General features: G+C 47.6%; 1 protein-coding gene across 3 annotated transcripts in view; it reads right to left on the bottom strand.

Annotated features, from left to right (window-relative positions):
- The window catches only part of USP32 (ubiquitin specific peptidase 32), a 1392279-nt gene that overhangs the window by 155222 nt on the left and 1223480 nt on the right, over positions 1-13577 (bottom strand). For all 3 annotated transcript variants that reach the window (XM_085649438.1, XM_085649439.1, XM_085649440.1), the window contains one exon: positions 10306-10609. In XM_085649438.1, coding sequence (XP_085505564.1) covers positions 10306-10609 — 304 coding nt within the window. The remainder of the gene's footprint in view (positions 1-10305; positions 10610-13577) is intronic.

The following is a 13577-nucleotide window of genomic DNA, read 5'->3' as shown; positions in this document are numbered from 1 at the left end:
ACCTCATCAGGACCGCCAAGAGGACCTCCTTCCAAGACCGCCTCGACAACAATGCACACAACAGCAAGGAGCTCTTCAATGTCGTGAGGGAACTCTCCAACCCCAGCTCCAACGCCAACGACATCCCGCCGACGCAAGCCCTGTGTGACTCCCTCGCCACCTTCTTCCACCGCAAGATCACCGACATCCACGACAGCTTCAACCCCCGGACGACCCTAACAAGCCCCAACACACCGGACCCACCACACCCCACCGACCACGACCCCCTGACAACCTGGGCCAACGTGAGCATCGAAGACACAAGACCATGGGCAAAATCCACTTCGGCTCGCCGTGTGACCCTTTTCCACATCACATCTTCAACAAAGCTGGCAGCTCCTTCGCACCCCACCTGCGCAATATCATCAACCTCTCCTTCGAGACCACGACCTTCCCTGAGAGCTGGAAACACGCCGAGATCCACGCCCTACTGAAGAAACCCAAGGCGGACCCAAGCGAACTCAAAAACTTCCGGCCCATCTCCCTGCTTCCGTTCCCAGCTAAGGTCATCGAGAAGATAGTCAACATCCAGCTCACCTGCTACCTCGAAGCCAACAGCATCCTGGACCCCTCCCAGTAAGGATTCCGCAGCAACCACAGCACTGAGACCGCCCTCATCGCCGCCACAGACGACATCAGGATCCTACTGGACAATGGTGAGACGGTGGCCCTCATCCTTCTGGACCTCTCCGCCGCCTTCAACACCGTCTGCCGCCGCACACTGCGCACACGACGCAGGGATCCGAGACAAGGCCCTGGGACTGGACCTCCTCCTTCCTCTCCGGCAGAACCTAGAGAGTCCGCCTCCCCCCGTTCCGATACAAAGCCTCCGAGATCATCTGCGGAGTCCCGCAGGGATCATAGCTCAGCCCGACGCTGTTCAACGTCTACATGGCGCCTCTCGCACGCATCACCCGACATCACTATCTCCTATGCCGACGACACGCAACTGATCCTCTCCCTCACCAAGGACCCCCTCACTGCCAAATCCAACTTCCACCAGGGAATAAAGGCCGTCGCCGACTGGATGGAGGATAGCCGCCTTCAGCTGAACAAAGACAAGACGGAGATAGTCATCCTCGGGCCCAAACCCTCAGCATGGGACGACTCCTGGTGGCCCACATCGCTGGGGACACCCCTCGCACCTTCCAACCACGCACGCAACCTGGGAGTCACCATCGACTCGAAACTCACCATGACCAAACAAGTCAACGCTGTCTCCTCCACCTGCTTAAACACCCGCAGTATGCTCCGCAAGATCAACAGATGGATCCCGACAGACAAAAGGAAAACAGTCACCCAGGCCCTAGTCAGCAGCAGACTCGACTACGGAAACGCCCTCTATGCCGGAGCCCCGACCAAGCTCCTCAACAGACTGCAAAGAATCCAGAATGCCTCTGCACGCCTGATCCTCGACGTCCCGCGCCGCGACCCCATCATCCCCACCTGAGGAACCTGCAGTGGCTCCCCGTCGACATAAGAATCTCCTTCAAGCTCCTGATCCACGCACACAAGGCACTCCACAAGACCAGCCCAGCCTATCTCAACAGTCGACTCTCCTACATACCCAACAGGAAACTCCGCTCCGCAGACCTCTCCCTGGCTACCATCCCAGGCATCCGTAGAACCACAGCCGGAGGCAGATCCTTCTACCACCGCACCGCCAAGACATGGAACACCCTCCCACTCAACGTACGACAAACCGAAGATCTTCTAACCTTAAGGAGACGACTGAAGACCTGGCTGTTCGACCAGTAGCAACAGCACCCCCCCATTCCCCACCCTCAGCACCTTGAAACCCATGCGGGTATGTAGTGCGCTTTACAAATTATTTGATTGATTGATTGATTGATAGATAAGGCAGAAGGTAAGTAACTTGCCCATCTAATAGAGACATCTAGCTGTAGATTCCTTACCTTAAAACAGATACCCAAGCAGTTCCATCACTGGAGGAGGGACTAAGTAACAGTGTCAAACTAGAAAATCCTATAAGACCGATTTGAAGAAAAGGCATTCCCTATGGACCTGGTTATCCAAGCAATAATGTTTGGCAAATGTGTGAAGGGACGCCCACATAGTCGCTTGGAAGATGTAGAGGACTGGAACACCACGCTGAAGAGTTGTGGTAGCTGCCTTGGTTAAATGAGCTCTAAGGCCTTCAGGAGGCTGTATCTTTGCCAAGGCATAACCGATTTTTATGCAGAGGATAACCCAAAGTGAGATAGTCCTCTTCTGCACATCACAACCCTTTTTTGCTCCAATGTACCCTACAAAGAGTTGCTCATCCACCCTGAACTCTTCAGTGTGGTTAAGGTCGAATGATAACACTCTTTTTGGGTCCAGACTGTGGTGATGCTCCTCTTCCTTGGAAGGATACAGAGGAGTATAGAGGTCCGCAAGGTGACAGATTGCCCTAGATGGAAAAAAGCCCTAGTGCAGAGTACTACTTTGTCTGGAAAGACGGTCAGGTACCAAGGCTAAGAGGATAGAGCCTGCAATTCGCTCACCCTCCTGGCAGAAATGATTGCCACTAGGAGGACTGTTTTGATAGCAACCTGCCAGAGGGGGCAATTGTGCAGTGGCTCGAAAGGTGCACACATCAAATAGGCGAGAACAAGGTTAAAGTCCCACTGGAGCATGATAAATGGTGAGGAGGAAACAAATGTGTAAGCCCCTTCAAGAATCTATGTACAATTGGAGATTTAAAAAGGGGCGGTTGATCTGGCAATTGTAGAAAAGCAGAAAGGGCTGAAGGGTAACCCTTCAGAGAGCCCAGAGCAGAGCCCTGCTGGGCAAAAGAAAGAATGAAAAGAATAATGTCAGACAGGGAGGCAGACAGGGGGTCAACAGACCGTTCTGTACAATATTTCCAATTGGTTTGCCATTGGCAGTTGCATACCGACTTGGTGGAGGGACGCCTGGTTGCCGGAATAACCTCGAAGACTACAGGAGGAAGGTCAAAAGCTGTCAACGGTCACCGCTCAATCTCCATGCATGGAGGCAGAGGGAGGACAGGTTCGGGAGGAGGACCCTCACCTGCAGCAGCAACAGAAGAACCTCCCTGAGGGGCAGCCTAATCAGAGGAATAATGCTCATCTATAGAAGTTCGGGATACCAAACTCTCCATACCCAGTTCGGAGCCACAAGGATGACTGGGGCCCAGTCGCTCTTAATATTCTTGAACACTCTGGGCAGGATGGTATGGGTGGAAAAGCGTACAGGAGGCCTGTTTACTCCAGACAAAAAGCGTCACTGAGCAAGAGCCACCTTGGAAACTCCAACGCGCAAAACTGATGACATTGCGTGTTCTCTTTGGAGGTGAACAGATCTAACCAAGGCTCTCCTCACTGCTGAAAGAGACCTTTCACCACCTCCGGATGGAGACGCCATTCGTGATCCACTAGGCACCGAGGGCTGAGGTTGTCCGCCATGGCATTCAGGGAACCGACCAGGTGTTGAACCACTAAGGATATGCTCTGCTGTTCCAGTGATTTCCAGAACCTCCTGACAAAGGGTCTACGACCCCACCTTGTTTGTTGCAGTACCACATGGCAGTGGTGTTGTCTGTGAACACCTGAACTAGCCTTCCGTTGAGAGATGGTAAGAAGGCTTTCAGTGCCAAACGAATCGCTCAAAGCTCCAGCAAGCATATGTAGAGCCCGGCTTCCGCCAGAGACCAGGGTCCTCTGACTTACACCTCTTCCAAGTGACCACTCCATCTCAGAAGTGACACACCTGACACCACCATGAGATGTGGTTGGGGAAGGTAGAGGGGTCTGCCTTTGACCCAATCATGGATTGTAAACACCACTACGTATCATTTGTCGTTCCCTCTGAGATCTGGACTACGTTGATGAGATTCCCCCGATGCTGCACGCATTGGAACTTCAGGTCCCACTGCAGAGCTTGCATGTGCCACCTGGCATGACCTACGAGCCGGAGGCCATGAGGCCCAGTAGCCTCAGTCAGTCTCACCGAAATCCAGGATAGAGGCTGAATCGTCGGTATCATAGCCTGAATGTCCTGGGCTTGGGAGGAAAGCCAAAAACTGCACCATGTCCAGAAAGGCTCCGATGAAAGGAAACGTCTGAGAGGGAGTCAGGTGTGACTTTGGTACATTGATAGTGAAGCCCAGAAGCGAATGCAAGAGGTTCGCCAAAGTCTGGAGTTGTGAGACGACAGCTTGGGGCGAGCCTGCCTTCAATAACCAATCGTCAAGATAGTGCCAGTGCTGGAGGTGATGGCGTATGCTGCCACCAATTGGACGCCCATGAATTGGTAGGGTCGAACTAGGAAGGCTTGGAAACAGAAGGGGAGGGGATTGTGACCTGACTTCTGGCCTCCCGATCCATGGGGTCGGGGTGAACCGCACCCACAGCCACGCAGAGGTTGCTGAACTTATGCGGTCCTCTGGCTTGGGTAGGGTTGGGACGGTTGATTGCCCCTTACAAAGCCACGAAAGGAGTGAAAAGCGGACACAGGCAGGGATGACACTGAGAAGTCCAAGGACTTGGCCGTAGCCTGCGTCCGCCCTGTCTCCAAAGAGACGGGAGTCATCAAAGGGCATGTCCATTAGGTTGGCTCGGACATCCCCAGAACGTCCTCCGTCGAGGAAATTGCTCTACCTAGCGAGTGTGTTGTGTCTAGGCCACACCATATGGCAAATTTTGCTGTGTCTCTCCCCTCTGCAACAGATTGGGAAAGGACAACTAGGGTCTCCTTCAGGACTTGTGGCAGCACCTACCTAACCATTTCCCACTGTGAATGGGACTAACACCCCAAGAGGCAAGCAGTGTTTACCGACTGCAATGTGAGGTTAGTGGAAGAGAAAACCTGGGTCCACAGGTTTGCCTGTAGTCACTGATCTGCAACATCCAAGTCCACCTGCAATCCCCCATTCTCACCTGCATTTTCACCTGGAGATCTATACTGCTTTATAAAAAATAAAAAACTTGGGTCCCTGGAAGAAGCCATCCAGGGCTACAGGTTTAACATGTAACTTGTAATACTGATGGAGCCAGTAACCCCTTGTAGGAAAGTGCCCCTTTTGAGGTCGAGCATTCGAGACCTCTTGAATATACTTTAGTATATACTTATTTGTGTATGTACTTTGTGGGCTATGGAGATCAGCCCTAGCACTTGTCTGCTTCCGCTTAGAGACTTATCTTTCTGTTCAACTCCCTCTATTTAACGGTCTTGATAAAAACAAACAGTAGAGGTCAGTAAAATACCACAATTGATTTGTGCTTGTTCAACTGCTTCTATTTAACTGTCTTGATAGAAAACGACCAGTAGAGTTCAGTAAAATACGATAATTGCTTTCTGCTGGGGGACTTTCTTTTAATTTTTCTAGCAACTGCCTCTATTTAACTTTCTTGAGAGAAAACGACCAGCAGAGGTCAGTAAAATACCAGAATCATTTTAACATTCTCTAGATTCCAGTCCATAGAAATAGTCTTCCACGAGCACCCATAGAAAATAATATTTCTTTCAAATCTTGTATTTTCAGTGATATGACCACCGAAGGCCCTGATTTTATGTTAAAAACAGAGCTTTGGACTATACCATTTCCCGCTGAAAGGCAATATTTCTCTCCATGTGTTCCCATACTTGGTGTGTTATGCAGTTTGGTGCTTACTTTCCCTACATGTTAAAGAACAGTAGGTGTTTCAGCACCCAGGCTAATGTGCTGCATAGCTAAATACATATAAGATCTCAAAGGCGAGACCGATTGCATTGCAAATGCTTGTTGATATGCTCACCATCACTTTTTGCCTGGTATATGATCCAATTTTGACTGAAGTGTACTGGGTTACTGCAAACCAGGTCCTCAGTGTTAGTGCTTTTTCCCCTAAAACAAGGTAACTGTTCAATTGTTCCCCAATTAGCAAGACCTTTAAGTCGCTAGTAAATGGTACCCCTGGTACCTTGGGCATGGTACTAAAGAGGATCATTAAGGGCTGCAGCAGGGACTGTGCCACCCTAACAGACCCACCGCCACACTCATGCATATTGCCATGGCAGGTTGCGTAAAATGGTGCAGACAAGGAACACACCCTCTGTGCCATGCCCACAGACACTACATGCAAAATATGTAAGTCACCCCTACAGCAGGCTTTCGAGCCCTAAGGCAGGGTGCATTATATTACATGTAAGGACGTATCCGCATGAACAGATATGCCCCTATGCGGTCTAGTTCAATTGCAAGGTAATACAAGTGAACAGGGGAGCCATCTTAAGGATACGTACTGGCCACTGGTCATTATGAGTTCCCCCAACTAGATGATAGCTTCAATGAAACCTATGGTGTTTGGTATCGAACTACTCAAAACTCAGGTGTTTCAGAGTGTAGGGTCCCTTGACAATGTACACTGATACTATGGCATCCATGCCCTGGGGTGGAGTTCAGTATTGGGCCTTAATCAGTTCAGCTGAACTCTGTTTAAGCATCCTTTCAGAGTTCCTTTCTTCATATGGTAAAGCAGATACAGTGGGCACCTAGGCCGCTAGAGTAAATTAATCAAATTCACAGCATGCCACAAAAATGTTCTCATATGTTGTGCATCCCACAGTCCTTTTGGTCCACATCAAGTTGTTTTGTAAATAAATTGGGAATGGTTGTCAAACCAATAGTAATTCAAGAATATTAGTTGGTAATAACACTGAATGATGAATGTTTCGAATAAGTGAAAGCATCAGAATTTGGTTCTTAATCACTTCTTAAGCATAGCATGCGCAGATTGACATGCTATGTTATAATGAGTGTGACACCAAAATATGGAGTGTAATGATCACCACTGGCAGTATGTAAAGTAACACTATCAAGGATACCCCCTGTACGATATTTTTAAGGTCTGGGAGAAAGGGGGGAAAACAACAATCACAAATCAATCCGAAAACCTCCCACTAGACCTATATTGCTTTTAGATTGGCTTAACAGCTCTATGGGGCTACCCACAATTAGTATGCAAGATTAGGTTTTTTTTGAAAATTTATTTTATTTAGGATAATGACTTCTGAATAAAATATATTTTATAAAAAAAAATATTGCATACTTATTATGTACTAATTGTGGATAGCCCCATAGAGCTGTAAAGCCTATCTAAAAGCAATATAGGTCTAGTGGGAGGTTTTGGTATTGATTTTTGAGTATGTAAAGTAACTTACATAAGAGGGTGGTGTGCACTTCATGCATAAACACACGCTGCAGCACTAATTCTCCATGCTATATATTGCTTGCTTTTGAGGTACTTCAAGATAGGCAAGTGTATATACTGCCTATGCATGCACAAAAATATTAGTATGCATGCCGCACAATTTGCGTAGGACATAATAACGTCAGCAGGGGAATATTGAAAAAACAAACCTGCCCTGACGAATGCCCAGTACCTATTAAGGCTAACAGTGTAGGGTAGAAACATTTTGGCATGTTAAGGGACATAGAACCCCGATATCCTGAATGCCCCTTCCATGGCTTTTAATCTTTCCCATTCTCCCCTTCAATAAAGGGATACCTTGGGATTGGTTGAGGAAGTTTATTTAGTTGCTACATCCCCCTAGATAGGAATATTCAAAGAGTTCCCTGGAATGATAAAGCATTCCACAACTAAAGTGGGTGAGGGTTACTTATAAAAAAAGGATTTATTTGCCTTTTTCCCACTTCCTATTGAGGTAGCGTATAGGCGTGGCATTTGTCCACACACTTTTCCCCTCTTCACGAGAACTGCCTCTTCTAGCAGAGGGCTACCTTGTAGGTGAATGTTTGGTTTCAAACACCTTGTCTTAATACATCCCTATGGATGCCAGTACCGGTTTTGTTAAAGCATGCACCCAGAGAGCACCTTGGAGTTACCCCCTGAAACCCTCTTAGCCTCCTAGTGTGCTAGCTAACTGCTATAGCCCAGCCTGCCACTACAGAAATTTTTCTGACCCCCTGCAGGTGAGAGCCCGTGCTCCCTGAGGCCAGAAACAATGCGTGCTCTGGCAGAAGGTGTCCACACCTCCACTAGCAGGATGGCTAGTAAATCTGCATTCAAAGGCCAGGGACTTCAAAGCCTTTGCCGCCTTTGATGTGTGACCCTAGCTTTCCCCCAGACCTGGGAGATACCGCCCCCTGACCTGAAGCCCATTTGGCACCAGAAGAGGCAGGAAATTAGCTATGCTAGGAGGCGTGGTGCACTACCAGGCCAGTCACACCCCTAAGGTGGGCTGCCTGATGTGCTCCATGAAAGAAGGGTTCCACTATTTTGATTAGGTGGAAATAGGAATTCTGGGACAGGGTTATGCCCAATCCCTACAGGAAGTGGTCAATAGGGCGTGTAGTGACCAAAAGGGTAAGTAGCACATTGGCTACTACACTTCACTCCCCTGAAAACCTCTAAACTGAGTATTTAGGATGGTCCCCTGACACCAGGAACTCCGATTCGCCTGACAAGAAAAGAAGAAGGACCAAGAAGAGCTGAAGAAGCAAGAACTACAGACTACTGGTGGACTTGCCACCAAACCCTGCCTGCTTACCTGCTCCTGTCCCGACAATCATGACAATCCTACTTGTAGTGCAGCTGTGCATCCTCCAAAAGCCTTGTAGCCTCCAGCACTTTGCAAATATATCAGCATCTCCCTTGAAGTGGAGGTGCCACTTCCCTGCTAACTACAGGCACAGCCTGCAACATCCAGTTCACCGTTCTGCTGATCACCGGGTCCAACTATGCAGCACCTGCCCATGAGGAGGCCACCATGCTCCAGGTGGTCAGATTCGTCTCCCCACCAAGAGTGAAGATGCCAGGACCAACCAGAGCTACCCTGCACCAATGCCCGGGGAACCGAACCCCTTGCAGCAACCATAGCTTGTTTTTGAGTACAGTCCGGACTCCAATGCCGCAAAGTTTGAGAAGCAGACGAGGGACGTCAGCACCACAGAGGCCAGCACTGAGTGTGGCCTGGCTTTTCTGTTTTCTCCCCCTATGCAGGTCTTACTGAGAACCGAGGGGGCCTTTGACGCACGGGCACTAACCAACCAAAATCCTCTGCACTAGAGATCCCCGGCCCAGGTCCATGACAACCGATGGTGCTCACCTGCTCGAACGTAGCCCTCCCGTTGGGAGCTCCCATACTTGTCACTACATCCCTCTCTGCAGCCTGTTTCTAGGAGCCTCGCCACATCTTTTCCTAGAGGGTAGTGCGCAAGTCTACCAACCTGTCCAGCACCTCTACACCGGACACTCCAGGGCGGGTGAACTTAAACTGCTGGTGGTCCTTTGGACCTTAGCCCCCTAGCAACTTAAGACCTAAAGTGGACCCCGCAGATTGAATTGCAAATACCTGTATGAAGTAGATCTTTCTTTCTCCGTAGGAAAGCATTACCATGTAAAATTGCATTTGAATTTCATTTTTACTTACCTGCAAAAATCGATGAACTGAAAAGTACTTATTCAATTATGAAGTCTTGGTATTAAAATGTAAAAATCCTTGTTATTTTTCAAAAGTGGTCTTGAGTTTCTTTTTGAGTGTGTGTCTCATTTATTCACTCTGTAACACTACCCTTGGATAAGCCTAAACTGCATGCCCACACTACTACAAAAGTGATCATTTGGGATTATTAATTTAAGCCCTTTAAGCCAATAAGTGTCGTCTGAACTTTCTACATAGTATACCTCGTTTTGGTACACTACAAAAAAGCCAGCTTCCTACACCCGTTACCAGGACACCAGCAGAGTCCATGCAACTCAGAAAGGGGCCTTAAAAGGTGACAGAGTGAAGATGAGTACTGTTCAGTAAAACAGTAATTTGCCCAAGAAAGCAGTCACCTTTCTACTTATTTATTAACAGAATAAGGGTGTAAACTTGGTTTAAAATGTCTTGACAGTCCATTCAAATGGTAATGCTGAATTCTTGGTTTAAAGAAGGCAGCTCAAAAAGTGATGAAAGATATATGATCTCACAGGCACAATATATTTTTGAGTCAGACAAATGTTCAAAATGTACTCTATTTCAAGACAAAAATTAATAGAATTACCGACTGTCTAAAGCTCTAAAATCATTGATCTTACTAACCTATGGATACATGGATTACATGGGCTATGTAAAGATTTCCCCAGATCAAAAGGCTGAAAAACCTAAGGGCAGAATTAATAAAGGCACTAGAGATTCTTCAGCAGAATGTTAAAATCAACTCAAAAGTTGTTAAGAAAACCTATTAACTAGAAGCCTCAGTATGGAATCTTTTAGAATGTCAGATCCCTACTGTTTCTTGTACTTAATACATACCTTTAATATTATCGGCAAATCCACCACTAAGTGATGTTGGTAGGCAATTCAGCGCATCGCCTTCACCAGTGCTGATGGTATTTTGTAGATCTCCACTTTGCATCTCTCCAAGCACAGACCGGAGCTCCAATCTCGCCTCTGTTTGCACGTCAGAGTCTGAAGTTTGCTGACTTCGTTGGCACAGCACTGGATTCCTTGGCACTAAAAAGGCACTAGGGTCAAAACCCTTCCTTGGAAACTTTACAATTTTTTGTGACTTTATCCATCGACCATTTACAAACTGGAATCTTTTTAAGTGAATTATCTAGTGGAAGATGGGAAGAAAGAGAACACCTTAAGCATATATTTAAACCAATCATAGTAAAATCAAGTGCAATATTACCTATACAATAGATGGTGTGTGAACAACTTGAAAATACAATGTCATAAGAGGACAAGCAAAACATCTGGCAAGCACATCAGAATACTGGGTAGCTATAACTTGGTGCTCCAAAAATAATGATCACTTAAGGTTTCACTTTCAATATTGTTCTGCACGTTTACATTACATCGTTGTTGAATACAAGTAAAAATATTGTAAAAAATTAACGTTCATAGTGTACCTATTTATTTGACAAGTCAAGATTGTGATTATTAGGAGAAAGTTACTTTCATCTGATGGATACTCCATCTTCATGCCGAGTCCGAAAGTTTGAAGTTTCCCTCTGCGTCAGACTGCCATAATTGGTTGTGCAATAAAGGCACACACATACACACACTCAAGGCTTCAGTTGTAAAAAAATGTCTTACCCACTCCACAGAGGAAAGGCTAAAATGACAGTCAAAATTAAAACAGTAAAACATCTTTACCAAAGAACTGAACCTTCCTAAGACTCTTGGACACAAGTCAGCAATAAGGTTTCGGTGCAAGAATAGAGTACCCACAGAGTTAAATCTTTGAAGGGCTCTACTAGCAATGCTCACATCAACGGGATGGAAAGGAGATAACAAAACATAAATTACATTAGGAAATGCTGTGGCTTTTTTTTTTTTTTATTCAAATCAATTTCAGAATAGAACACTTTTGCTTCAAATGACCATCACAGCGGCAGTAACTTCCTAAAGTAGGAGGGATTATCCAGGAGAGCTCACAGCACCAGCTCACTCAGCCGGGTGACCGGTCGCCATCTTGCCCCTTTGCATAGTGTTCTAAAAAAAAAAAATGAATGTCATGCTGAGGCGGCTCGCACAATTACAGAAAAGACTTACAGGCAAGATACTCTGGCTTTGGCTCGGGTCAACTCCGATTTGTTTTGGTCTCCTGCGTCTGCCTCATTGCTCGTTTGGAATCATGGCCCCGAAAGTGCAGGTAAAGAATGTGACCGGGAAAGCACGAGTGCCGACAACGCGAGCAACTAGCCCCGGTAAAGCTGCCAGCGGAGCGAAGGCGCTGTATGCTCCTCGGGGGGCTGATGAGGCGGCGGCTGGAGATGTAGCCAACCTACAATCGGTGCCTGTTGGGAGCGGTAAGGGAAAGCAGACCTTGCCCGCATTGTTTAAACTGCAAGCAGGGAAAATTAAGACCCCTGTGGGCGGGGAAGGCAGCAAGCGAGAGCAGTTGACCACATCAAAAACGTCGAAGGATGTGATGTTGAAATCGGTAAGCGCAACCTCTACTTCGGTCATAACCGTGGTTAGTGCTGTGGGTGATGGCAGCGCGTCGACCCCACCCTCGAGAAAAATGGCTCCAGGCCTCAGGAACAGACTCAGATCAACTTATTGGACTTTAATGGGGCCGCTCTTAACAATAGCATAGTGCCGGTCGGGGCCAACGAAAAAGCTTGTGACAGTGGTGATGAAGGGAATAATGAATCCCAGCCAATTACTCTTCTCCCGGTGAGCGGCCCTATGGGAATTGCAGTCCCGCCTGCCATCTGCATTCAACAAACTCCTGAATTGCTCAGTCAAAGCACTGTTGTTGGAAGTCCAGCTGTTCAAGGTGCCCGCCCAAATGGCTCCTCTGATGTTAATGGATATACCAAGGAGCCCGAAGGAGGAGATCAATTTTACTCGATGTCTGACCATACAGGCTGATCAGAGGATGAAGGTCCAGACAGAGAGTGCACAGATGATGATAGTGATCCCGCAGACTGGCGGTCCAATGAAGTATCTAAGGACGAAAATTCGCCCCGTGGCCCTCGTACGGTCCGCAAAGCTACGAAGTTGAAAGATCAAGGGGCTCTTCTGTCAAGTAAGGACCCAGGGTTGCTGGGTTCAATGATGTGGGACTACTCTTTCTCCATGCAGCCTGGCATAGTTGGTAACGCCGTTGGAGGTAGTGCTACCGACCCCCCTCAGGTCCCTTCTGGGGAAATGCCGTAGGATGCAAAACTCAATCCGAAGAGTGGCTAAAACATGCTCGGACATTGCTGTCAGAATTGTAGAGGCTGAGGAAAGGATTTCCACTCTGGAGGATGAGTTGACAACTCAGAAAGGACTTACAGACCTGATCAAAGTGCAAAGGGATGACATGCTCTGGAAATTGACTGATTTGGAAAATAGGGCCTTGTGAATCCCAGAAGGTAGGGAGGGGTCGGACATTAGGCAGTTTGTGGTGGAGCTGTTTTCCGAAACTTTCCCGGACATCACGCAGTGGGATTGGCAACTGGAAGTTCATCGCGCGCATCGCTTCCCCTTCAAGCAAAGGCAGAACCCTGGCTCGGCTGGCAATAAGCCTCGGGCAATATTAGTTTGTTTAAATAACTTCTTGGTCAGGGAGAAGATCTATGACCTAGCTAGGCCAGACAGGAAGAGGGTAGGGAAAGATTGTGAATTTTTCGTTAGACCAGATCTTTGACCGGCAACTGTTGAGCGGAGGTGGCAGCTCCGCCAGCTAATAGCCCCATTCCAAGCAAAGGGAGCCCAAGCTTTCCTGCTCTATCCTTCCAAGTTGAAAATAATCTATCAGGGCCAGACCAGGTTTTTCGCATCTGAAGTTCAGGCGAAGGAGCTTTTGAATTCTATTTAGTTAAAAAATGTATGCTTCTTTGGTTCACCATTTCAGGGGCTTTGAGGTATTATGACGGGGGGCTGAGCCGATCACTAGGGGTTTTATTTTTCTTAGTATTTCTTTTTGGTTATGATCAGCTCAGATCCTCGGATGTTGGTTAAATGGGAGGAAAGATCTAGGGGAGAGTGGGGGGAACCAGCCTATTCCATCACAAAGACCTAGGTCCTGTTGCCTCATAAGAGGGGTGAAGGGTTTGGAGGGGTTAGGGGCGGGTGGGAGGTAG

This window comes from Triturus cristatus, chromosome 3_2, assembly GCF_964204655.1.
Source record: "Triturus cristatus chromosome 3_2, aTriCri1.1, whole genome shotgun sequence".
NCBI classification, from domain to species: Eukaryota; Metazoa; Chordata; class Amphibia; order Caudata; family Salamandridae; genus Triturus; species Triturus cristatus.
The sequence above is the reverse complement of the archived record's forward strand: the minus strand, read 5'-3'. Positions and strand labels throughout refer to the sequence as shown.